Source organism: Pantherophis guttatus, chromosome 4 (assembly GCF_059756535.1).
Source record: "Pantherophis guttatus breed Tessera chromosome 4, ASM5975653v1, whole genome shotgun sequence".
Classification (NCBI taxonomy): domain Eukaryota; kingdom Metazoa; phylum Chordata; class Lepidosauria; order Squamata; family Colubridae; genus Pantherophis; species Pantherophis guttatus.
Genome location: NC_142066.1, coordinates 28,794,753 through 28,822,452, shown reverse-complemented (window position 1 = coordinate 28,822,452; position 27,700 = coordinate 28,794,753). Strand labels below are relative to the sequence as shown.

General features: G+C 41.1%; 1 protein-coding gene across 2 annotated transcripts; it reads left to right on the top strand.

Annotated features, from left to right (window-relative positions):
- Nucleotides 1-939: 939 nt before the first annotated feature.
- On the top strand, nucleotides 940-25,011 carry LOC117666689 (membrane-bound acylglycerophosphatidylinositol O-acyltransferase mboat7-like). Of its 2 annotated transcripts, none has more exons than XM_034419481.3 (8): nucleotides 940-1,221; nucleotides 6,939-7,019; nucleotides 8,038-8,167; nucleotides 12,584-12,710; nucleotides 12,808-12,964; nucleotides 15,829-16,189; nucleotides 18,779-18,961; nucleotides 21,600-25,011. In XM_034419481.3, the coding sequence occupies exons 1-8, from the start codon at nucleotides 1,179-1,181 to the stop codon at nucleotides 21,934-21,936; spliced, it is 1,419 nt and encodes a 472-aa protein (XP_034275372.1). In that variant the 5' UTR covers nucleotides 940-1,178; the 3' UTR covers nucleotides 21,937-25,011. The 2 variants fall into 2 exon arrangements, with proteins under 2 accessions (XP_034275372.1, XP_034275371.1); XM_034419480.3 differs by having other exon boundaries at nucleotides 18,776-18,961.
- The last annotated feature ends 2,689 nt before the right edge of the window (nucleotides 25,012-27,700 follow it).

Below are 27,700 nucleotides of genomic sequence, written 5' to 3'. Positions count from 1 at the left end.
TGCAGTCATCTTGCCATTAGCACGCTCTCTGAGAGCTGTTGAAGCTACTTGGGGGTTTATCAGTGCCTTCAGGGTCACCTGAATCAGGGTGTGGAATGGTTGTGGAATCTTCTTGGAACTTCTGCAAGGGCTGTTGTGGGCTAGAGACAGGTGGTGTCTTATTTCTCCCCTTCTGTAAGGGCGGGGTGTTCAGTTCTAACACAGATGGGTTCTTTTACCCCTCTTTCAAACCAGTGGTCCTCTCTATCCAAAATATGGACTTTCTAACATAAATAGAAAGTTCATACAAACATTTAGATAGATATAGATAGAAAGTCCATACAAACAAGCACTTTGACACAAATTAGCAAATATATTTTAAAAATTAAACATGTTAGTATGGGTCAGATTAGATAAGAAGAAGCTGCTCCCCCAAAGGAACAGACAGCACAGGCATCCGATTTCGCCTGCTGTATCAAATCATTAATTACTTCTTATTTATGGGATTATCTGGTTTATGCACCAATTACTACATTTCCCAGAATACTATTGGCGGCGTTTAAAAAAAAAAAGCGCCGATACGGTGGCCTTCGACGGACAGGTTTGAACGCGCTGTCTCGCTTCGTCGGGTTTGGCTCGAGAGTTAATTGGTGCAGAAGAGCGGAAACCCCGAGATAATTAATGAAAGTTGTGTTAATACTACAGCAGCAGCCTCCCAAGATGATAGATGTAATTTGTGCCTTTATGAGTTTTTTTTTTTTTAAAGAAACGACATTCAGTGGCCTTCCTGAGGACACTTACACAGTCTCTGTTTATCCATCTGTATGCATGCCTACACGTGTCTCTAAGCTTGCAAGATATGACATCTAGCCCGGAGGTCTCCAACCTTGCAACTTTGAAGCTCTCCCAGAATTGAAGCTCTCAGCAAAGCTGTCTGAGGAATTATGGGAATTGAAGTTCACAAGTCTTAAAGTTGCCAAGGTTGGAGAACCCTGAGCTAGCCTGTTCCCGTTCTTTGCTTTTCCGGACTGAGTTCACGACCAGAATCGGAAAAATAGACGACACGCCCTGTGGTTGCAGTCCCTCCCTTCTCTCCTCCCCTATGCTAAATAAAAATCGCTTTCTAAGTAAACTTTGGCAGGAGGTGGCTGTGTTCACGCTCGCGATCCGGCCAGTCACCCGTAATCCACACTGCAAAGATGGGCAACGCGTGGTCAAATTTGTGGCGCCATTTGACAGAAGGTGAGCAAGAAAACCGAGTGGCTGGGTTTAGCTTTGCTGGCTTTTTGTGGGGGTGACCCTGATTGCTACTCATTCCAACCGATTGCCATAAACTAAAGGAAGAAGATGCTACAGTAATTGTAGCAGCAGTAACATTAAGCTGGGGTCCCACACAATAGGGCAAGATCGGGAAGCAACAATTTAAGTAATTTGGATTGTAAGTGTTGAGTCTAGTGCTACTTTGAGGCTAGATACAGAGTCTTAGAAAGTAGAGCTTAGAGCTTCCCAACCTCCTGAGCATATTAAGGCAGAAACTTTTGGAATTGAATTATTTCTTCTTGAGCTTTTTACCACTTGAATTTAGTTTCCCCTGTCTATGATAAACTGCCAATGCACTTATCTTCTGTCTTTTGGTTGCTTATATGTAACATTCCTTCTGTTACCCTCCCTTTCTCTCCCAGGAAGAGTAATAACACACTGAATGCTAATAAGGAGGTTTAAGAGCTGGGATAAATAAAAAAAATTTAGGGAGTTGACACTGAATAATTTTCCTTCCACCCCTACCACCTTTAATTGAGCATGGGGTGGGGGGGGCTGAGGCTGAAAGGGAGTTTTGGGTGAAGGAAGATGTCTGTTGCCAAAGTTTGCATGAAGACTATTTATGCAGCCTTGAAAAAATGAGTAGATTAATCTGCACTTTGTTTGGTTTCCAAGCGAGCATGTGGCACTTCTGCACATGCGCAGAGGGTTTTTGATGATGTCTGGGTGGGCGGAGCCGCCTGCCGCCGCCGCTACCGGTTTGCCTGAACTGGGGCAAACCGGGAGCAACCCACCACTGGTTTCCATCATCTCCATTGCATAACATTAGTTACTATCATTTTCATATTTTATTTGTACTTACATTCTTGTTTGACCTTTGGGCATTGATGAAAATATCACTTTCACTTTTGTCCATGCTTCCATTCTCACTTTCTGTTTTGTTATTTGAGTTATTTGAGGCCTACAGGGCTCTGGCAAATCTCCAGAACTGGCCTCAGCTGAAGTTGGCAATCCTAGTGGCTTAACAAAGTATGAAAGATGGACATTGCATAGGGTATATATATAACTTTTTACATATATATATATATATATATATATATATATATATATATATATATATATATATATAGCCTATTAACTCTTCATTTTGAAAGGAATTATTGGAGCTGACTGGTCGATGACTTGGTATGGCTTCTAGTACTATATACATATAGTCCTAGACATACCACCACAGTTGAGCCCTAAAATTTAGTTCTTAAGTGAGACATTGGGTAAGTGAGTTTCGCCCCATTTTACCTTATCTAAGGGATTAGAGCTAAGAAAGTTTGAGAAGCTCTAACTATGCTGCTTTTATAGTAATTTTATTAAAGATTATAATTAGAACAGTAAAAGAATAAAAAGAAACACTAGAAGGTACCAAAAAGAATAGGGGAATTGAAAAGAATATAGTAAACAAAAAGAAAAAAAATAAAGACATGACTGACTTCCCACCTTCATCCCAACAAGTTATTAAACAATTTTAGTAACTTATCATCTCTTAAAAATAACACAAAATGCCTATATATATGGGCTCATGGTTTTCTTGCTGAAATTTGATGCTTGATTAAAGGGGTTATGTGCTGATTCAGGACTTCAGGTTGTTTAGCACTGCTTACAGGAATTAGAAAGTGAAAGTGACTCTGCAAGAACATTTGGAAATAAAAATAGCCATGGTGATACAGTACAAGCATTTAGATGCCAGGTGTTTCTTGAAAGTTCCAGGAAGGAAGTAGGGTATATGTGAAGAATTTGTTTTCCTCCAAGTCAGATATTGACTTCTCTCTGTTCAATCTGGGTTAGTTTGAGATGAATTCCTTTGGTTGGATCATTCTGTACAGGTAATCCTCGGCTTACAACAGTTCGTTTACAACGGCACTGAAGAAAGTGACTTATGACCATTTTCCACACTTGCAACCATTTCAGCATCTCCATGGTCATGGGATTAAAATTCAGACGCTTGGCAACTGACTCATATCTATGACAGCTGTAGTGTCCTGCGTTCATAAAATCCCCTTTTGCAACCTTCTGGCAAGCAAAATCAATGGGGAAACCAGATTCACTTAACAGCCTGTGTTACTACCTTAGCAACTGCAGTGATTCACTGAACAATTGTGGCAAGAAAATGGAACAAAACTCACTTGAGAACTGTCTCACTTAGCAACATAAATTTTGGGCTCAGTTGTGGCCGTAAGTCGAGGACTATCTGTAATTCTCCAGCTGTTCATGAAAAAAATCACTTGGGATAGTTTGAGTATAGCTTGAGAGTCTTTATAATCCACATAAATTGGTCTGTGAAGTGGGAGGCATTTTAAAATGGGTTCCTTTTCCTTGGCTATTCATTGCCTCATTTTTGGATAGGCAAACAATCTGGTCAGTGCAATGTTTCTCACACTTTGCAACTTTAAGATGTATGAACTTCAACTCCCAGAATTCTCTACACATTTAAAAGTTGCTGAGGTTGAGAAACATTGGACTAATAAATAAATCAGTAATTACAGGGAGTCAATGACTTATGATCAGTCGCTTAGCAACCATTCAAAGTTACCATGGAACACTCACCCCTCGCCAAAAAAAAAAAAAAAGGTACTTCTGATCCAGTTCTGAAGTTTAAATGGCCAGGATGTCTCCCTCCGTCACATGACCACATTTTGGCAATCAGCCCACAATGACAGCCATTTGCAGCATCCTGCACCATTTCCCAAAAGAAAAATTATTGACCCTTCCTGACAATGCCATCCACCTCTTCAGAATGCTCTCTATCATTCCAGCTGCAAAAGGCAGTGAGGCCAAGAGGAAAAATATTTGTTCACAGACAAACCTGGAGTGTAGCCAGGGTGGGACAGCATATTTCCATAAGCTGCAGGAGGAGACTTCAATCATGTCTGCTCTCTTGAAATCTGCTTAACTTGTAACCCTCACAAACTCTGCTTTTGGCAATTAGCTTTGAATTAGCTGCATTCTTTTCCTTTTTAGCTGTTCGCCTCTCTTCCTGACCTTCACTCCTCATAACATTTCTAACAGAATAATTCTGAGAATTGAAGTCCACATATCTTAAAGTTGTCAAGGTTGGAAAACACTGCTCTATAATGTTCTCTCTAATAGATGTATGGGGTATATGTCTAGTTTAATGAAAAGAAGGACTAGGGGTGACATGATAGCACAGTTCCAATAAAGAGGGAGTGAAGCTATTCTCCAAAGCACTTTAAGAAGACAGGACATGAAGCAATGGGTGGAAACCAATCAAGAAGCAACTTAAAACTAAGGAGAAATTTCCTGACAGTTAGAACAATTAATTTGTGGAACAACTTTCCTCCAGAAGTTGTGGCTGTTCCAACACTGGAAGTTTTTAACAAGAGATTGCACAACCATTTATTTATTTATTTATTTATTTGTTTAAATTTCTATACCGCCCTTCTCCAATGTAGGACTCAGGGCGGTGAACAGCCAAAGTAAAAACAAGACATACATACAAAACATACAAAATCTAAAAACTGTTTAAAATAATTAAATAATTTTGGCCGTAATTAAAACATTCCAATTTAAAATCCGTTTAAAATTTGACTCAAGCCAACCCAGCTAGTTGAAATAAATGGGTTTTTAGGGCCCGACGAAAAATCCGGAGGTCTGTTATTGTACGTAGCTCTGGGGGGAGGTTGTTCCAGAGGGCGGGCGCCGCCACAGAGAAGGCTCTCCCCCTGGGGGTCGCCAGCCGACATTGTCTGGCGGACGGCACCCTGAGGAGGCCCACTCTGTGCGAGCGTACTGGCCGGTGGGAGGCTATTGGTGGCAGAAGGCGGTCTCGTAAGTACCCCGGCCCTAAGCCATGGAGCGCTTTAAAGGTGGTCACCAACACCTTGAAGCGCACCCGGAAGACCACCGGGAGCCAGTGCAGCTCGCGCAGGAGAGGTGTCACGTGGGAGCGCCTCGTCGCCCCCAAAATCCCCCGCGCGGCCGTGTTCTGGACCAGCTGGAGCCTCCAGGTGCACCCCAGGGGGAGCCCCATGTAGAGAGCGTTGCAGTAGTCCAGGCGGGAAGTGACGAGTGCCTGAGTGACTGTGCATAGGGAGTCCCGATCTAGAAAGGGGCGCAACTGGCGTATCAGGCGGACCTGATAAAAAGCCCCCCTGGCCACGGCCGCCAAATGATCTTCTAACGACAGCCGTGCGTCCAGGAGGACGCCCAAGTTACGAGCCCTCTCCGTGGGGGCGAGTGATTCGCCCCCAATAGCCAGCGATGGCGTCAGCTGGCTATATCGGGACGCCGGAAGCCACAGCCACTCGGTCTTGGTATTTGTCGGAAATAGTGTTTCCTGCAGGGTTTCTTGCTTCAGCCCGGGATTGGACTAGAACAGGGGTGGGCAACTGTGGCCCTTTTACAACCTGTGGACTTCAACTCCCAGAATTCCTGAGACAGCCAAGCTGTCTTCCAACTCTGTTATTCTGTTCTCCAACTCAAAGTTTAAAGTTGGGGAAGTTGAAGATCATCTGAGAAGTAGATGAAGGCAACTCCTTTCTTAGAATTGTCAAGAAAAACATGGATGGAAGCATGGCTAACCTAGAACCAAATTCAGAGTGACAGAGACTCATTAACTCACTTTAAAAATTATCAAAATCTGTAGCTCATAATTACATCTAGTGGTCACAGATTAAAGTAACCACACACTGTGTTTCAATTTTTTTGAGGGGGAGGGCAGCATGGCTCTTTGATTCTATTGTGTATAATTGCATTAAAATAATAGCCCCTTATCCTTGCATCAAGATCCGAATCATTGGATGCAAGACCTCCCTAACCTCCTTGCTTTACACATCTGTATCATGCCTGTCTGTGATCCAAAACTGCTGGATCACATCATATTTTCCACTTCATCAAAATCATCTTTAAGGCTGATAATATGGTTTATGGCAGAGGTCTTCAAACTTGGCAGCTTTAAGACTTGTGGACTTCAACTCCCAGAATTCTCCAGCCAGCTATGCTCCACAAGTCTTAAAGCTGCCAAGTTTGAAGACCTCTGGTTTATGGTTTAGTTTAGTTTATTTGATTTGTATACCGCCCTACTCCCGAAGGACTCAGGGCGGTGAACAGCCAAACAATAAAATACATAGATACAAAAAATTTAAAAACCAAATAAAATCAAATTAAATCATTTTGGCCCAGACAGATTAAAACACCCCAATAATTTAAAAACAGATTAAAATTTACATATTTAAAAAGGGAAGAGATTAGGCCAAGCCCGCCTGATGGAATAGGAAGGTCTTCACAGCGCGGCGGAAGGTGCGCAGATCTGGGATCCTCCTTATCTCCGGGGGGAGCTCATTCCAGATGGTAGGTGCCCCCACAGAGAAGGCTCTCCCCCTAGGGGCCGCCAGTTGACACTGTTTGGCTGACAGCACCCGGAGGAGTCCCTCTCTATGAGAGCGTACTGGCCGGTGGGAGGCTATTGGTGGTAGTAGGCGGTCCCGTAGATAACCAGGTCCTAAGCCATGGAGCGCTTTAAAGGTGGTAACCAAAACCTTGAAGCGCATCCGGAAGACCACCGGGAGCCAGTGCAGCTCGCGCAGGAGAGGTGTTACATGGGAGCGCCATGTCGCATGGTGACCTGTCTATGGTAGCACTTTCACAATTTCTTGCTGTAACTAGCTTCACTCTGAATCTTTTGGCAGATACAATTTCGTCCGTCGGGGTTGTTTATACAGTGTTCATGTTTGCCCCAATTCCCATTGGCTTCATCTTCAAGAAAAGGGGTAAGTGCTAAGACAGCTATGGTCTTCATTGGAAACTCTCCTGGGTTTGGGGCCAGCTTGGTGACTTTCAAGGGCTGATTGGAGAGAGCCTGAAAGAGGAGTTTTCCCACGATACAGAAGCTTAAAAGATGGGGATTTGAGATGCATCTGGTTTTGGGATAAAAAAAAAAAAGAATTCCAGATAAAGTCTGAAATAAGTAAGTGAAATAAGAAGAATTCCAGATAAAGACTAGAGTGTGGCCAGATTTATTTGTGTTCAGCAAAGACTTGTTTTAGCCATGGCTTGCTAATTAAACCACAGTGAGGATGCTTACACATTATGCAAAGCTTTCTTATGTCAAAGTTTTTGAATAAGCCACCTAAAGCTAAATCATAAAGCGTGATTCACAGGCCATAATGTCTGCATTTCATATCATTCTAGCCAGAGTCATATTATCATTTGATATAACATGTGAGACCACCCTATTGGCCTTAATCTTGAATTTAGTGGTAGATAGTCAGAACTTGGTGATATTTTTTTCCATCCCAGATAATCGGATTGTTTTAAAAGGAGATGCTGAAGAATGAGGATGGCCAAAATCTCTCCCTATGAATTCTGCAGTCTCTGATTTTTAAAGATTATGGCTTTAATTTGGTTAGGGTGGGGTCCTTGGTGCTCTTTGAGCTTGGTGGCTTTCTTGAAGACATTTCATTACCAGCGCTGATGATGTTACATAGTTTGGTAATAAAACTTCTGCAAGAAAACCATCAATCTCAGAGAACACCAAGGATTCTACAGTTCAACCCTGAGCTACAAATCTTTTCTTCTGTCAGTACATAGCTAGTGATTTAACACATTTTCCCTGAAAATGAATTACTGAATCATAAAGTAATCAAACTCTCTGAGTTTCCCAGCAAGCTAAGCCACTCAGAGAAACCAAAAGTTGTTAAAATAAACTTGTTGCACAAATCTGGCTGTTACCAAGTTTCAAATTTCCACACTCACAGCCTTAAATTCTTTTCCTTTCTTTTTCTGTAGGATTGAAGTTCAAGAAATATGGGGCAGCTGCCGTGGGCCTTGGACTTACACTGGCTGCTTGTGGCATCCACACCATTCATTCCTTTGTCACCATCATGGGGACATGGATTATCATCAAAATCTCACCAAAGTAAATGGACCAAAAAACCCCCATCTAATTAGGCAAAATGTTGCAGGGAGCTGTGTGTTTTTGGTGTTTGTGTCTGAAAGTCAGAGAAGTTTTGAAGGTTTTGGAAGTCTGAAGAGAAGAGTAGTATGCAGGGCAGCTGTAGGAAAATGAACTGAATCTCCAAAGCAAAATGATATTTGACTTCCCAATGCTTCTAGTTCTAAAGCCTAAATTAAATTAGTAGAGAGCCTGAGAAACATATAGGCAGGGATTATGGAGAAGGAAACATTAGTTCTTTAGGAATGGTGAGCTCTTTAGATATGGGCCTATGTTGCAGGATGAGTTGATGTATTGGGATGTGTGGATGACCTTGGGAAATGAAGAGAAGAAATGGTGCCTAGGAAACCATCAGAGAAGAGAGGCAGGAGCCCCCAGTGGCTTAGTAGTCAGGGAAAAAAATACTTAGAAAACTCTCATCTTTTTTCTTTTTATGATTTTTTAATGGTTTTTTTTCTTTAACATATATGAGTGCTTATTGGTGAACAGTACATTGTCTGGGTCAATTTACTTTATACATTAATAATAATAATACTGTTTAGGTATACATGATAGTAATTCTTCAACTTCTAAGATTTACATATACATTGTACTTATAATGTATTATATTTTGTAGCAGTGTACATAGTATTGTTTTCCCAATTTCTAGTTTCTACCTCTTTCTTCTAACCCCTAATACAACAATTCCCATATTAAGAAGTATTATGTATCTATCCATCATCTCTTAAAAGGTAACGGTAAAGGTTCCTCTCGCACATAAGTGCTAGTCGTTCCCGAATCTAGCACTCATCTCCATTTCAAAGCTGAAGAGCCAGCGCTGTCCGAAGACGTCTCCATGGTCATGTGGCTGGCATGACTAAATGCCAAAGGCGCACAGAACGCTGTTACCTTCCCACCTAAAGTGGTCCCTATTTTCCTACTTGCATTTTTTATGTGCTTTCGAACTGCTAGGATGGCAGAAGCTGGGACAAGTAACGGGAGCTCACCCTATTACACAGCACTAGGGATTTGAACCGCTGAACTACCGACCTTCTGATCGACAAGCTCAGTGTTTTAGCCACTGAGCCACCGCATCCCTTTATTTTCATCTCTTACCCTTTACCATTTAAGCATACATAGTAGTAGTCTTTCAATTTCTAACATTTACATATATATAGTAATTATAGTAATTTATGTGATAGTATGCATAATAACATTTTCCCAATTTCTAATTTCCAACTCTATTTTCTAATCTTTAGTAAGACAAATCCCATATTAAGAGGTATTCTGTATCTATCCATCATCTCTTGCCCTTTTTAGTATTTCAACTCTTACTGACTTTTTGATCAATCTTCCATGCTCCTTCCTTGGGATCTTGTATCCCTTTACATCACTCATATTTAGTCTAAATATTTCCTCTGCTTCCACATCTGCCTCTCACTGTCTACTCTCTAAAACACACATCAATAATTCTTTCATCCTTCTGGGGATCTTTCTCTTTGCTCTCTTCTACATTTTGGCCTCTTGAGAAATAATCTACCTGTTTTATTTTTTAAAAAAAATTACTATTTCTTCTGTATCTTAATCTACTTGTGTAATTTGTTGATTTATCTCCTCTATTCTTTCCTCTACTTCTGAATTCTCCTCTATTATCTGAATTTTTTGTTCATTTTTCATTATCATTTGCTGGAGATTTCCTGGTCTTATATCTGTATCGTGCATCAGTTCCATCATCTCCCTATGGTTCCTTGTCATAGCTTCCTGAATACTTTGAAGCATTAATAGTATTTCTATTTGGGATGTATTTGTTCTTCCTTGCTGTAACATTTTACTTTATTTTAATGGGCTAAAAGTTACTCAGTAATCCATCCAGATCCCAGTGTCCCGAGTGTCCAAAAAACACCAAAAAGCCAATATTAGAAGAATTTGCTCAGTCCCTGAACTGTTCCTTAAATTCCACAGTATTTATAGTCCTCAAAGTCTGTTGTTTTGCTCCCTCTGAATTATTCAAATTTGTAGGTCTTATTTAAATTTTCTTCTTTCGCCTCGTAAAATATTCTATCGAATAGTATTTGTAATCCAGAATGGCCCACCAAATTTCCCCATGTCTCTTTAATTCACAGATTCAAGTGTTCAGTTTCAAAGGCAATTCCTCTTGTTTATAATCCATACTACTTTGAAAAGTTTCAAAAGGCTCACCAGTTACTCCCAAGGTGCCAAGAAACAAGTTGATAGAAAAGGAAAAGCAAAAAAATGGCCTTCCAGATGTTGTTTGCCTTTCACTTTGTTTCTCCTCTTATCAGTCCTGACTTTCCTTTCTTTTTTATCAAGCCTGACTCCCCTCCCCACAAAGTCCTTTTCAACTATATAGTAATATGGTGTCCCAACTCTAAGTTTCAGTACCAAAAGGAGGCAAAAGCTCTAACAGCTGGTTCACAGTTCAACAAAAAAAGCATTTTCTTTAAACAGTTTCTTCCAGCAGCCAAACAATATTTCCAACAAATTAAAATCACTTTTCACAGCACTACAAATTCCAGTTCAGTCTTTCTATATTTTAAAACTTCATATTCTTCCATTAAAATTTTGTTTCTCTTTTGGGTCTATACTTTTATCTTTGTGTGTTAATTTGCCACTTTTTGCGCTTTGGAGTCTTTCAAAAATTCTTTTATTTAGGGTGGGTCTCTAATAAAGAAATTGAAAATTGTTTCATCCAGTTCCAATCCCCTGTTCACACACTGCCCCAGCTCATTTCTTCTTTGGTTGCCCCAGCTTCATTCTGGCCATAATGGCCATCTCTCTTCTCTGTTGATCAGGAGGAAGCCTTGGATCAAGCAGGATAGCCGCTGCTCTCCAGCGATTGACAAGGAATCCCTTCTTTCTTCGTCACCCCTCCAGGGTGATTTTGGCCCCTTAGAGCCTCCTATTGGAGAATCAGCCGGGATCCGTGGAGCCCTGCTATCTCCAACAGTCTCACCGCGATGCCAAACTGGAAGTCTTCAGGAAGCTCTCATCTTAATGGACCAAGTAGTTAAAAGTGGTAATGAGAAATTACACTTTCACACTTGCACAATTCTGTTAATATAGCCTTGCAATAAAGTAGAATTAGTTTCTAGTTGTGTTTCCTGTCTGGTTTATCTGGAAAGGCTGACATGATGAATTTGGGATGATGCAGTAGGCACAATGGTTAAAGGATCTTGGCTGGAGGAGAGGGGCAAAATCAGGCTCAGTGTCCTATGGACAGTAACTAGCTTAGCATCTAATTAAACACCTTGCTCACTTCTATAAATCTATAAGAAAGCATTAAGTAGTGGAGGAGGAAGAATTATTGGGAATTCCTAAAGTTGTTTTTGTATGGTGTGGGCCGGTGTACTGTATGTATCAAGAAGGAGAGAGGAAAGTTGGAAATCCAGCAGGATCACACAAAGCCCAAAATAGAGATCTGCTGAGCAAAGGAGCTGGCAGAAAGAACTGCAGATTTTGGAAAAGAGGCCCAGATGTCAGCAAGAGCAGCTTAACAAAGGGTCTGGCATGCCAAAAGCTCAAAAAAAGGGTTACTTTTCCCTCTTCCTGTTCTCTTCCTAGCATAAAAGTGAAGTTAGAAGTGAAAGCATAGAAATAATCCATGGGAAAGAGGTAAAGAAACAGATCAGACCCTATAAAAAGCTGTTGTGAAATTGTATATACATATGCAGGTAGTCTTCAATTTATGACCACAATTGAGCCCAGAATTTATGTTGCTAAATGAGAAATTTGTTAAGTGAATTTTGCCCCATTTTATGACTTTTCTTGACACAGTTGTAAGTGAATCATTGTAGCTGTTAAGTTAGTAATACAGTTGTTAAGTGAATCTGGTTTGACTTAGTCAGAAAGTTGCAAAAGATGATCACATGATCCTAGGATACAACACAATCGTCATAAATGTGAGTCAGTTGCTAACTGTCTGAATTTTGATCACGTGACAACCGGGATGCTGCAACAATTGTAAATGTGAAAAATAGTCATAAGTCACTTGTTTCAGTGATGTTGTAACTTTGAATGGTCACTAAATGAACTGTTGCAAGTCGAATGTGTGTGTGTGTGTGTGTGTGCTTTGTTAAGCTGAGATCATTATATGAATTGCTACAGGATAACTATGTGCACCTGTGTGTATCTAGAAAGTTCCCGACCCTTTTCCCCATACTTTGCAGCCTTGTTCATATGTGACCCTAAGCACATTACCATGCTAAATCAAAACCAAACAATGCACATTATAGTGTAGTTCAAGTGTGAACTCCACCTCAACAATATGGAAATGCATGTTTGGTTAGAATAGAGGTGAATACAAGAACAGAGGCATATATATGCATGAAATTATGATGTGGATGATTTCTTAACCATTATATGTTCTCTTTTTTAAAATAGGCATTCCTGCTCTCTGACATTAGGATGGACGTTTTCATACCTGCTCTTTTTCCACAAATTTACTTCCTTCAAGTTTCCCCAGACAACACATTTGACCAAATCTGTGCAACTTTTGCTCACCCTCAAGGTAGCTGGCACTAAACTGTGGTTGGTTAAGGGCAGGGAGAGTTCTTGGGTTAAGAGGAAGTAAGTCCTTCCTCCTGTATTTTAATTGATGTCTCCAGATGGTGAGCATAGCCAATGAAGTGCAAGAATTCATTAAGGTGAAGGAACAGGAAGTGACATCAGGTATCAAGTCTCCAGCGATTGGCGTGATTTCTGAAACACCTGGACTGCCAGAGATAATGTGCTACAGTTACTGCTATGTGGGACTTATGACAGGTAGGTGAACTACCTAATAGAAAGTGAACTATGTCTACAGGTACAAATCCCTGTGATGCACTTTTCTTTTGACAGCCTTATGAATGGTGGGTTTATAAACATTTTAAAATGTTGGTACTTTTTCACTACATATATATATATAAGCATCAATATATCAGGGGCTATCAAAAAGAAGAGAGGGACAAACTATTCTCCAAAGCATCTGAGGCAAGATAAGTATGGATGGAAACTTATCAAAGAGAGATTCCACCTAGAATGAAGAAGACAGAACAATTATTCAGTGGAACAACTTGCCTTCAGAAGTTGTGGGTGCACCATCCCTGGAGGTTGTTAGGAAGAGATTGAACAGGGATTTGTCCAGAATGTTCTAGGCTTAGGGTCTTCTGCTTGAGCAGGGGGTTGGATTAGGCCTCCAAGGTCCCTTCCAATTCTATTATTCTATTGTTCTCTTATCAATAAGAGAAGATCCTGGGCTGAAGAGTTATTCTTTGTAACAGGACTTTTCTTTAAAGGAAAAGGTAAGAGATCAGAGCAAGTCAAAAAGAATAATGCCCATTCCAGCTTTGCCCTCTTGTCTGCTTTTTATGTCAGCTGTCTGTTGATTTTGGTGTCGTGTTTGTGTAACAGTGCTGGGTTGCTCCCAGTTCGCACCGGTTTGCAAGAACCGGTAATAACATTGGCTGGCCATGCCCCCGAACCAGTCCCTGGCCCGGTTGCTGCTCGCTTACCCCACCCACCTCATCAGAGGCTTTTTTTAAAAAAAAAACTTTTAAAAGCATTTTTTCTACAACCTCTTCAGCTGAAAAAATGCTTTTAAAAGTTAAAAAAAAAAAGCCTCTAATGATCGCGTGGCTCAACTGGGATCTCAGAGGCTTTTAAAAGCATTTTTTTCTGCAACCTCTTCAGCCGAATAGGTTGTAGGAAAAAAAATGCCTTTAAAAGCCTCTGGCGATCCCAGCTGACTTGCCCGATTGTCAGAAGCTTCTAAAAGCATTTTTTTTCTGCAACCTCTTCGGCTGCAGAGGTTGTAGGGAAAAAAAATGCCTTTAAAAGCCTCTGGTGATCCCAGCTGACTTGGCTGATCGTCAGAGGTTTCTAAAAGCATTTTTTTCTGCAACCTCTTAAGGCTGTAGAAAAAATGCTTTTAAAAGTAAAAAAAAAGAGAGTTGGCCACGCCCACCCAGTCACATTACCCCCACAAGCCATGCCCACAAAATAAGCCACGCCCACAGAACAGGTAGTAACAAATTTTAGAACCCACCCCTACTATGTAAGCGTGGGCTCTATTACAGGTCCTTTTCAACTTATGACCATAATTTAAGCCATTATGATCATCATTGCAGTCATAAGTTGAGGCATAACCAGATCCAAATTTTTAACATTTTTTGTAGCAGTTGTTAGGTGAATGCCACATCATTAAGCAATGGCTGCATACACACAAGCCCAGTTATTATTCACTTGGCAACTAGCTTGCCTTTTCAGCTGGACATTGCAAACAGCAGAAAAGATAAGCTAGTTGCCAAGTGCCCAAACAGAATCATGTGGCTCAGGGGTGGTAGTCACTTATCTTCGCTACCATTTTGCAAATGTGAGCGTGTGCACTCCTCCATGCATACACAGAGCCTTCTGCGCATGTGCAGAGGGTCAAAAACAGGACGTGATGATGTCCGGGTGGGTGGGCGAACCCTCCCGCCACCGGCACTACCGAATTGCGTGATCCGGATAGAGCCAACTGAATTTCACTGCTGATGTGGCTGAGTGTTTGTACGTGATCATTATAACTTCGAAAATGGGTTGTAAGTAGCTTTGGGGAAGTCCATTGTAACTTCAAATGGTAGGTAAGCGACTGGCTGTAAATCAAGGACTACCTGTATATTTACAGAAATATGTTGGACACTACCTTGCTTATCAGGAAAAAAAAATGACTATAATTTCTACTAGTCCAGCAGCCCCCAACCTTTTGGGCACCAGGGACCAGTTCCGTGGAAAGAGATTTTTCCGCAAACCGGAGGGAGCATGATTTCATATGCTGCCTGCATCACACGGATGGGGCTTCACATGTTTGCATGACCCAGTTCCTGGCATGTTGTAGTCCGGTGCCTGTCAACAGACTGGCGGTTAGAGACCCCTGTATTAGTCTGTATGTCTTTCATTAATTTTTCACCTTTGTAGCTTCCCCCCGCCCCCGCTTTGTGAGAATTGCATAGAAAAAAGTTAAGATAGTAGAGATTATGTTTCTGTTGCCAAATCCTTCAGAAAAATAGAGTTGTGCAGTTAGGAAATCCATACCAATTACCAAACCATATCCTGCTTTAATACAGTCTTTCCAAAATAAAAGCTCTCCAAATATGTTGGATGATGTTTCCCATAATACCCAACCAGGGGTGAAATCCAGCAGGTTCTGACAGATTCTGGAGAACCGGTAGCAGAAATTTTGAGTAGTTCGGAGAACCAGCAAATACCATGACTGGCTGGCCCCAGAGTGGGGTGGGAATGGAGATTTTGCAGTATCCTTCCCCTGCTGTGCCCACGCAAGCTACACCATGTCCACCAAGCCATGCCCACAGAACCGGTAGTAAAAAAAAAGTGGATTTCACCACTGTACCCAACCAAGATACTGGCTCTGAATTAAGGGAATTGATGTTGTGGAAAAAGCCACAATATTCCAGATTATTAAAATGTGCATATTCTCTTACACCAGGGATGGACAATTACGGCAACTTGATGACCTGTGGACTTCAACTTCCAGAATTCCTGAGCTGGCAAATCATTAGTTATTTATTGCCCACTCCTGTCTTAGACAGATATCTCTCATTGGTCTTGGTTTGTTTTATTGCTTTCTCTTCTGTGTTTTTAAAATCCAGGTTTGTTTTATCGCTATCGTACATATCACGATTGGTTGAATCAACCCAATCCTTCTGAAGTTCCTACATGGAAGCCACTGCTTTACAGATTGGCTATGATACCTGTCTTTGCAACCTCATTTTTGGCTGTCTCCTACATCTGGCCCCCTGAATATGTGGAAAATGCTGCCTTCTACGAAAAAGGGCTCTGTTTCCGTCTTTTCTACACGATACCAGTTTCCCTTGTCTTCCGCCTGCGTAACTATGTAACCTGGTATGGCGCTGAGAGCGCCTGCATCACTGCTGGCCTTGGAGCTTATCCAACTTGTGCCAAGTCACAACCAGGCAAAGGACCGACTGAGGAATACGAATCTCTAATCCGGTGAGTTTAGAACACATTCTCTTCCTTGGCTAAAAAAAAAAAAAATCCTTTTCCACTACAGGTAGTCGTGACCTTGAATCCATTCATTTACTGAAGATACTACGGCAATGAAAAAAAAGTGACTCACGACCAGGGTGGATTTGATTTAAATCGAGTTGATTTAAATCACAATTTAAATCATTATTTAAATCACTAGTAAAAAGGCTTGATTTAAATCAACTCATTTTAATTTTTAAAGAGCAACTGTCATCTCTGCTACTCCTTTGACCCACTGTTGACTCACCAATAGTCCCAGTGTTGCAGAATATACAGCCTCATGCTACATAACTAAGCTCCATTTCATGCTGAATAAACTAAATTATTTATGTATCTTAAATAGAAAACTATCTTACGATAGATTTTTACCCCAAAAGTTTTTTATTAAAATAAATTCGATAAAAATCAAAAAAATCCGATTTAAATCAAAAAAATCTGATTTTTTTGATTTTTTTAAAAAAATCATTGATTTTTATCCACCCTGCTCACGACCAATTTTCACACTTATGACCGTTGCACCACAACCATAGTCATGTGATCAAAATTCGGGCACTTAGCAACTGGCATGTGTTTGTGACCGTTGTCCTATCCGAGAGTCATGTGTAATTTATAATCTTCCAAACCAGCTTCCAACAAGCAAAGTTAATGGGAGAAGTTATATTCGCTTAACGACCACATGATTCATTAATAACTGCAGTCATTTACTTAACATCTGTGAAAAAAAGTTGTTTCAATATCTCAGGGGTTGCCACAAAGAAGGAGTCAAACTATTCTCCAAAGCACCTGAGGGTAGAACAAGAAGCAATGGGTGGAAACTAATCAGGGAGAGAAGCAACTTAGAACTAAGGAGAAATTTCCTGACAGTTAGAACAGTTAATCAGTGGAACAACTTCCTCCAGAAGTTGTGAGTGCTCCAACACTGGAAGTTTTTTAGAAGAGATTGGACAACCATTTGTCTGAAGTGGTGTAGAGTTTCCTGCCTAAGCAGGGGGTTGGACTAGAAGATCTCCAAGGTCCCTTCCAACTCTGTTATTCTATTCTAAACGTGGTGGTAAAATGGATCAAAACTCACTTACCTGCCTTGTTTAGTAATGGGAGATTTGGGGCTCAGTTGTGGTCCTAAGTCAAGGACTAACCGTACAGGCAGTCCTTGACTTACAACCATTCGTTAGCAACAATTTAAAGTTACAATAGCACTGAAAACAATGACTTACAACTGGTCCTTGCATTTAGGATCATTGCAGCATCCTCATAGTCACATGATCAAAATTTGGGTGCTTGGCAACCAGCTGATGATTGCAGTGTTTCGGGATCATGTGGTCGCCATTTGCGACTTCTCAGGGAGCTTCTTACAAGAAAAGCCAAGGGGGAAAGTTGATTTGTTAACAACGGTGTGATTCACTTAACAGTTGCAGTGACTCAGTTAACAACTGTGGCAAAAAAGGTTGCAAAATCAGGTGTGAATCATTTAAACACCTGCCTTGCTTAGTAACAGAAATTGTGGTTGCAGGTGGAGGAGGACTCCCTGAATAGAATAAAGATACTGACAGCTGTGGCACAAAATGAGCATTATTTGCTTTCCACCATCTGCTGATTTCTGTTCTTCCTGATACTAAAACCAGTGAATGGTGGGGCCCTAATGTATTTTCCTTAACTAGTCCTGGTGGATTTTGTGCAGGCAGGAAAAACATTCACCTGTCTTAATTTGGGCTGGCGCTGGATATGAGTTTTGACATGTGTTTACATCCAGAGGTTTCGTCACTGGTCAGAATTTGATCTGCCTTGTGGGCAATGTTGAAAGAAGACAGAAAATACCGCATGAATAAGTGGATCAGATAAATGCAGCCTGAGCTCTTGGATTGGGGATTTTATGACGAAGACTGAATCATGAGGTCATGTCATAATGCTTTAGATGCCCAAGACATTTTCACGGGGCAGTTGTGGGGAGGGATATGTGAATGAATCCTAAATTTAGAAAAACATTCTTTATATTCATGGTTAAGGCACCAGGGTACAAGCCAGGAGATTGTGAGTTCTAGTTTCACTTTAGGCATGAAATCCGGCTGAGGGACAATGGGCCACTCCCTCTCTCAGCCCAATTTACCACACAGCATTGTTATGTGGTGGAAATAGGAGGAGGAAGGAATATTATGCAATATTAGGCAATATGGTGGCAAACCATAATAATATTAGGCAATATTAGGCAATATGTTTGCCACCTTGAGTTATTTATAAAAAAATAATAAAGGCAGGATATAAATGATATAAAAGGATGATTTAGGATATAAATGAACAAAATTCCTATTTTATGAAAATGTTGACCCCTTCTTGGTTCAGAGGACTATAAGCCTGTAGGTATTTTATATAGAGGTCTGCACCCTTTTCCCATCCAGAAGGTGAGCTATTTAAATCAAATGACAGTTTTTAAAAATATATGTATTAACTCAAGAGAGTCTTTGAAGTGGTCAGTCCAGCATAGAATGCATAGCTCCAGTCAGTTCCAGAGTGAAAAACCTATATAAAGAATTTTCTTTCTCTTTTTCTAACAAGCAGATTAGCTGACGGGGAAGCATCCAATGTTGCATATGATTATGAGACAATCAGAAACATTGATCCATATGGTACAGAATTTTGTATCAAGGTGAAGGAGGGGATTCGCTGTTGGAACATGACTGTCCAATGGTGGTTACACCAATACACCTACAAAAATGTGCCTTTCCTTCCCCGTGTCATAAGGTGAGTCACGTGATTAAAATAATGGAACACTCGGGGCAAACGAGAGCTGGACGTGAGGTATGATATAAAGTGCATTGTTGTAGAACTGTTTTATGGAGAAGACAGAAAAGATAATTCTGGACTAGTATTTCTCAGATTTGACACCTTTAACGTGTGGACTTCAACTTCCAGAATTCCCCAGCCAGCCTTTTAAATATTTTAAAAGTTGCTAAGTTTAAGAAGCAATGTTCTAGACCCGTGATGACGAACCTATGGCACGTGTGCCACAGGTGGCACGCAGAGCCATATCGGTGGGCACACGAGCATTACCGTAGCTCAGCTCCAGCGTGCATGCGCATGACGGCCAGCTGATTTTTGGGCCTTCCGGGCCCACCAGAAGTCCAGAAACAGACCATTTCCGGCCTGTGGGTGGGGAAGGCCATTTTCGTCCTCCCCAGGCTCCAAGAAAGCCTCTGGAGCCTGGAGAGGGTGAAAAATGGGCCTATCGGGCCCACTGTGCCATTACGTGCCAAATGTGGTGGGAGCATGTGGGGGGGTCACACATGCACGTGGCGCAGGGTGCATTGAATTATGGGTGTGGGCACACATGTGTGTAACCCCCCCCACGCGCTCTCCCCGCTTTTGGCACGCAACAGCAAAAAGGTTAGCCATCACTGTTCTAGACAGTAATTGGTTGTTTTGAAGACCAACAAGGAAGGCTCTTCAATGATGTAGATCTGAAGGGGAAAAGGAATGCAGGATTGTGGGACTAATTGGGTCTGATATGAATATGCAAATGAGAATTGTGGGAAGCAGCAATAAAAAATATAGCACAAAAAGATGAGGATTGGTTTCAGTTGCAAAGGCCCCAGGGGGGCCTTCGCACAGGTGCGTCTTGTGCGCCAGTTGCGCCCTTTTCTAGACCGGGATGCCCTCGCCATGGTCACTCATGCCCTTGTTACCTCTAGGTTGGACTACTGTAACACCTTCTACATGGGGCTGCCCTTGGGATGCGTCCGGAGGCTTCAGCTAGTCCAGAATGCAGCCGCGCGGGTAATTACGAGGGTTTCTCGATACTCCCATGTAACACCTCTCCTGCGTGAGCTGCACTGGCTGCCGGTGGCATTCCAGATTCATTTCAAGATGCTGGTGCTTACCTATAAAGCCCTTCATGGCTTAGGCCCAGGGTACTTGCAGGACCATCTCCTGCCGCTCTCCCATCGTCCCATGTGTTCTCACAGAGTGGGCCTCCTCAGGGTGCCGTCGGCCAAACAATGTTGGCTGACGGCCCCCAGGAGGAGAGCATTCTCTGTGGGAGCCCTGACCCTCTGGAATGGATTGCCCACCGAGCTCAGGACAGCCCCCGACCTCATTTCCTTCTGTCGCGAGCTGAAGATGTGGCTCTTCTGTCAACTCAACTGATCCGTTTGGATGTACACTGTTATAATTTTAAACTTTTAAATTGGGGTGTTGATTTTAATTTTATTTTATTGTGATTTGTATTGGAAATTGTCATTTTGTAAGCCGCCTTGAGTCCCTCGGGAGAAAGGCGGCATATAAGTCACAATAATAAATAAATAAATAAATATATTATGAATGAAGGGGATGAAAAATGAGGTAGTTGACAGAGATATTATAAAGTAGAGGGGACTGGTTAATGTGGGCTATGCATGGAAAATGTGGATAATTAGATAAATTTGGGAAGGGACATAAGCAGCAACCCGTAACTGAAAAAGGGGAAATCAGAAAAGCAAATTGGGCCTGAGAGAACTCACAAAGTGCTTTGGGCTTGAATGAAAGTTGCATAAATAATCATTTCCCAACCTTATGCCTTCTACTTAGGGGTTAGGCATAAAAGACCGAGCTACATGTTAAGTTTCAGTTAAGCTGATTTATTGCTCATGCCTATGCCCAGCAATCTAATCAACTAACAAATAGTACTATTTTGATGCTAGTTAAGGGTTAACAGAATTCAAGCTGAGTTCGACTTAGTCTGTCTGTGGGAATGTAGAGACTCTAGGCCAGTGATGCCTAACCTTTTTGTCATCGTGTGCCAGGAGTGGGGGGCTGGGGAGGCGTGCGCGCATGTGCCCACACCCATAATTTTATGCACCTCCGCACTCCCCCCCGGCACACAATGGCCCAGTTTTTCTCTCTCTCTTGGCTCCAGAGCCTCTCTAGAAGTCTGGGGAGGGCAAAAACTGCCTTCCCCACCCCCTGGAGGCCCATTTGCCAACTTCTGGTGGGCCCAGAAGGCCTGAAAATCAGCTGGCCGGCACACACATGTGCGCCAGAGCTGAGCTCACATGCCCACTGATATGGCTATGCGTGCCACCTGTAGCATGCGTGCCATAGGTTCGCCATCACGGCTCTAGGCTAATTCCTCTTTTGACTCCTCCCACAGTCTTTGCCACTCCTTTTCCTATATTTTCAATTCCCATATCTTTAAAGTCAACCTGAAGAGTTTTGGAGCGTTAACTGGAGGCTTCTAGGTGATGAAGTCCAACAGATTTGTAGGTTGGGAAAGACTGAGCTAGATTTAACAACAGCCACGACAGTGTTAGAAATGATCGTGGGACATGGGAAGGATTCTGAGATAAATTGATGCATGAATTGGCATAATAAAAAGATAGGACTGACAAGACCCTTTTCTTCTTAGGTATGCCTGGACTATGGGTATCTCGGCCTACTGGCATGGATTCCGCCCTGGCTATCACCTCAGTTTCCATACCATTCCATTATGCCTCATAGCTGAGGAGGCCATGGAGGACGGGTTATTGAGGCATCTTTCCCCCTCTGGCCGTGCCTGTGCTGACTGGGCACACTGGTTCCTGAAGATGCGGGCTTATGACTATGTGTGTGTAGGTTTCCTCTTGCGTACCTTTGAGGGTACTATTCGCTATTGGAGCTCAGTGCATTATTGTGTTCATGTGGGGGCTGTGAGTTTCTATGTGGTTGGGAAAGCAATGGGAGCCCTCCCCAAAGGGCAAAGATGACCAGAAGTGGGAATGAAAAGACAGTATTCATTTGTCTTAAATAATCAATGGGGAAAGCTATTCTATTGCTTAGATTAGCAATAACTAAGAGGAGGTATTTTGTATAGGTTCAAAATGGCCTCAATATTTACATATTGCTATATTTACAGCATCATGAAGGAGGATGGGATGTTCCAAATTTCAGATTGTATCTTAAAGCATTTCAGCTTAAGCTCATGGTCCCTTTAATAATGGAAGGTCAAAATAAATGGAGGGTCAAATAAGAAAATACAGTATTAAGATGCAGGTAGTCCTCGACTTACAGCCATTCATTTAATGACCATTTGAAATTCTGTCAACACTGAAAAAAAGTGATTTTCAGCCTGTTCTTGCACTTACGCGGTGTTCCCACAGTCACATGATCAAATTTGGGGGGAAGCGGGATTCATTCAATGACTACATGATTCACTTCACAACCATGGCAAAAAAGGTCATAAAATCAAGTGTGACTCACTTAATGACAATCTCGCTTAGCAAATGACGTTCCAGTCTTAATTCGAGCAATAGCAATAGCACTTAGACTTATATACCGCTTCACAGTGCTTTACAGCCCTCTCTAAGCGGTTTACAGAGTCAGTACATTGTCCCCAACAATCTGGCTCCTCATTTTACTGACCTCGGGAAGATAGAAAGCTGAGCCAACTTTGTAATTGTAAGTCAAGGACTGCCTATAATGGTAAAGATTTATGTAAAACTTTTTTTTTATAACAAAGGTGCTCCCAACTTGTCATAGATTTACTATATAGGCTTTATATATTTTTTCAATATAGCTTTAATACATGAAAATTATATATGGCTCTTTGAAGGCCAGATATTTTCCTAGGTTCATTGAAACAATTTGGGGATCCTAGTAAGACTTTTGACTCCTAGTTGAAGAACATGGGCTGGATGTTTCTAGGAGGTCCTTCATCCTGTATACCAATTGCAGTTGTTTCTGGGTTGCGGGGTTTGGGATGCTACTCATCAGGGGTGGGTTCTACTTATCTTTACTACCGGTTTGCAATGGGATCGTGCTAGCGCGAGCAAAGCAAGCGCACACGACTTGCTTCTGCGCATGCACAGATCACCGATGATGACATCCGGGGTAGTGGGCGGAGCCTCCCGCTGGTTTTATTACCGGTTCTTGCGAACTGGTTCGAATCGAGGGCAACCCACCATTGCTACTCATCGTTACTAATGCCTCAGATAATTCTTGTTTGGATTGTTGCAACATACATGGAACTGACCTTGAAAGTCACCCAGAAGCTAAAGCCTTTCCAGAATTTAGTAGTATGAGTAAAGTATGTGTACATTCAAATAGGCCCATGTCATTCATGACTGCATAAGTCACATTGGTTATACATGGCTTCTGGGTACAATGTAAGGCGCCAGATATCTGTGGCATCTGTCTGCAGTCTTCTCTGCCATCCTAGAGATCCAGCAAGGCTGGCACACTCTGGGCCCCATAAGTGTCCTCTTTTGGAACCTAGGATGAACATGGGTGATTTTTCTGCCAGCGTTTGCTCTATAAAATACTGTTTTCTCCCCAAGATCTGGTTGGCCTGAACTCTGCTGGTTTCTAAGAACGCTCTGGAAACCTGATTCTTCCTCCAAGCAGTAGAATGGAATGGTACCAGTGGTGAAATTCAGCTGGTTCTATCTGGATCGTGCGATCCGGTAGCGGCGGCAATGGGAGGCTCTGCCCACCTGCCCGGATGTCATCATGTCCCATTTTTTACCCTCTGCACACGTGGAGAAGGCTATGTGCATGCGTGTAGGAGGCGCGCAAGCTCACATTTGCGAACCGGTAGCGAACATAAGTCAATAGCACTCCTGAATGGTACCTGAACTTTTTATAATTACATGAGGCCTATGGTCATCTTTTCAAACCTTTAATAGCTGCCCAAAGTTGCTTGGCAAATAGGTAGCCATATAAATGAGTGAGTATGTAGAATATACAGTATTAAGATACAGATAGTCTTTGACTTACAGCCATTCATTTAATGACCGTTTGAAATTACATTAGTGAAAAAGTGAGTGAAAGGGCCATCTGATATAAAATATTTTTATAAAAATTGTTTCGTTTTATAAAGTTGAAATAGAAGAACAGGAGTAAGAGTTGACTTACATTGTTACATTGTAAGTGATAACAATGGCAAAATCCAGTTATTTTTTTTATTTATATTGCACTTATAAATAGTGGCTCTGTTTAAGGTCCTTTTGGTGGTGGTGGTGGAGGGGGAATGAGCTATAGGTTCATCTGCAGGCAATCATGAGGAATATTCTGTGGTAGATAAAATTGCTTGGATTTGCTCAGAATTGGTTTCTGATTGGGCAATTCCATCAGCTGTTTATTAGTTCCATGCGTGTGTCCCACTCCCCACCCCCCATGGGAAGTGATCCTTGATTGAGTTCATGCAGTAAAATATCTCTTCTTGAGGGAGAGGAATAGTTCCTCCTGCGTTGAAGGTTCTGGTGGTGCACCCTACCTCAGGAAGCCATTACCAGACCCAACAGTCCTGGACTATTTTCATCTAATCTCCCAAACATTTTTTTCTGTTTTTGGTTTTATTGCTGTTAATTTTACAGTTTGGGTGAATTTATAAACTTTATATTAGGAACTGCATTAAACTGGTTATAATGGATGTGGGTTGAGGTTTCCATGAAAAATGAGGGATTTTTAATTCACTTTAACTGGACAATTTATAGAATTTGAATTTATGCATAAAACTTAATGGTACAGAAGGATATTCTTCAAGACAAGAAAATTATACACCTTTATTGCAATCATTCATTGGAGATATTTTTTAAAAACAAACAAACATGCAAATTAGATGTTTAAAAAAGCAATATCTCAAGATAAATGGAATTGCATATGGGAAAACCCATTCTTTCTCTTTTATAGCTTTTCAGAAAAAAAAATCTTTGGAATGTTTCTTGATTGTTACTGCCCTCTCACTGTTAAAATTTCACGCTAATTAAGTGCACAGGGCTGTTTATTTGGGGATATGACGTTTCTAGAGAATGCATTAATTACTAATAAAAATATAGAAAACATCTTAGACTTTTGTCATTATTTTCTGGTAAGAACATAAATATGTAAAAAACACAGCATTTTATTAATAGCAACTGGATTTGTAATAAAAAATACTGGTGGGTCTAGCAGGAGCACTTAAGAAAAAATGGTATGATAAAGTAAATTATGGTCTTTTTGTCACTTAACAAAAATTACCATATATATTGAAAGCAGTGGAAGAAAATAGGATTTTTTTTTGTATGGTATGATTTCATAAAATATTCTAATGATTAAAATGATAATAAACCACCTACTTGTATGCCCTATTATGAGAAATAGTAGAAGAAAATAATGTCTATATATGTTCTTGTTTTGTGTGATATTGATTCATGCTTGATCAATGATGAAATAAATATTCAAAATCTGTTGGGGTCCCAAAAACTCCTAAATTATTATTGGTCAAAGAACATTCTGGGAAGCAAGGGAAAAAGCTACAGCAAAAAATATTACTTGTTTACTAATGAAGTGGTAAGATAAAAATGCTACATATTTACGTATATTCAGATTTATAGTCTAAATACACATATACGTACATTGGTTGGAAATTGAGAAAGGTGGATTTTAGTTTGCAAACCAAAAATATATTCAGGTAATGTCCTTAATTATAGATTTTATATAGTTGTCCATCTCACCCTTGTGACTCTTAGTGGCTACAAAAAAAAGCAACATTAAAAAACAGAACATTATAAAAATGGCAATACAAAGTAATCAATACAAAGTAATCGATCAATCAAAGACCCCTAAAAGGTTATCTTTAAATTAAACCCCATACAGGTGGGGTTCTATTAACAACCTGGCCTGAGGGGATAATCTGTCTACAACTTTTGTTGAAGATAGTTATTTTTTGTGTTCTTTTTAAATAATTATTTGTTGAAGATTTTAGTAAATATACTGCAGTAAAAACCAATACAAATGAAACTAGAAGGAAAAAGAAAAGAAAAATTCAGAAGATGCGGGGAAAAGGAAAAAGAGAGAGAGAAACAAAGACACCGCACCTAGTCCTCAACTTATGACCATAATTGAATGCAGAATTATAATTGTAAATCATTAAGTTCATTAAGCAGGTCACCCAGGGGTGAAATGCTATCAGTTCGGCCTTACCAGTAGCGGCAGCGCATGTTTCGGAGAACCGGTAGCGGCCGCAGAGCAAGGCTCTGCCCACCCGCCTGGACATCGTTACTTCCTGGAGTAGTAACAGGAAGTAACCTGTTTTTGACCTTCTGCGCATGTGCAAAGGGTCCAAGCATGCTTGTGACACGCTCGTGCGCGCAGAGTGCATACTTCCGAACCGATAAGGTAAGTAGATTTCACCCCTGAGGTTACCACATTGAGAATAGTAGTTTCTTGTTCCTCACTACAAGGAGCTGAATTTCAGATGTTTTTATCCCAAAGAGCTAACCATCATCTGTAAGGTAAAACAATCTTACACCTATAAACCAGTCCTTATTTCCTTCAGCTACCTCACTTCCCTGCTTCATTCAATAAATCAATACCGATATTCATTGCATTTTTGGTCTTGCTCAGACCAAACCTACCCTGCTCAGATCTTTCATCCTGTTGTGGTTTACACATTCTAACAGTAAGAACACATCCATAACATAGGTCTAGTCCAACGCCCTGCTCAAGTAGGAGACTCTATGCAATTCTGGACAAATGGTTTTCCTCCACAACTTCTGGAAGAAAGGTGTTAATTGATAAATTCTTCTCACTAACAGGAAATTTCTCCTAGGTTGGATCTCTCTTTAACAAGTTTTCACCATTATTTCTTGTCAAGTAAGTCAATCCACTCTTCTCCATGGCAGCCCCTCAAATATTGGAAGACTAGTCTTAAGTCACTCCTAGTCCTTCTCTTCATTAGACTAGATATACCCAGTTCCTGCAACTGTTCATTTTATGTTTTAACCTCCAGTCCCTTAATCACTTTTGTTGCTCTTTTCGGCACTCATTCTAGAGTATCAACATCTTTTTGATATTATGGTGACCAAAACTGGATGCAGTATTCCATGTGTGGTGTTACCAAAGCTTTATAAAGTGGAAGTAACACGTCACGTGATCTTGATTCTATTCCTCTCTTGATGTAGCCTAGGACTGCGTTAGTTTTTTTGTGTGTGCTCAGGTCAACCTTTCTTCTCCTGAACCACTTGTTTATGAAGCTGAATTTTCTGATTCTCCATCTGGCTGGTCATAGGGTGACCGTGACCCCCTCCCCATCAGAATACGTGTAATATTTTGAAGGACATTTAATGCTTTTGTTACCAAAACCTCTGGGCTGCTTAATATATAATCCCCACAACCAGTTGTGGGATTGAGGTAATTTAACAACTGATTCTCTGCCCTAATGATTTCTTCCAACAACCAGTTTGCCAAACTGCTCAGAAAGTTAACAATTGGTTCTCCCGAAGTGGTGCAAACTGGCTGAATCCCACCACTGCCCACAACCCAACAATGTTTCAATCTGGACTCAAGAATGCAAGTGGCACAAAAAACAGAAAGAAAGTCTATCTATTCATAAGGGGGAATGGCTAGATTAATATTGTATACCACATATAATAACCGAATTTCCAAAAAGCTCTACTTCAAATGCTTGTTCATACTTTCATTCCTGAAGCTGCTGTACTTTTTAAAATAAGTGCATTAAAGTGAAAGCTTTATGCCTATGCATGTTTGCAG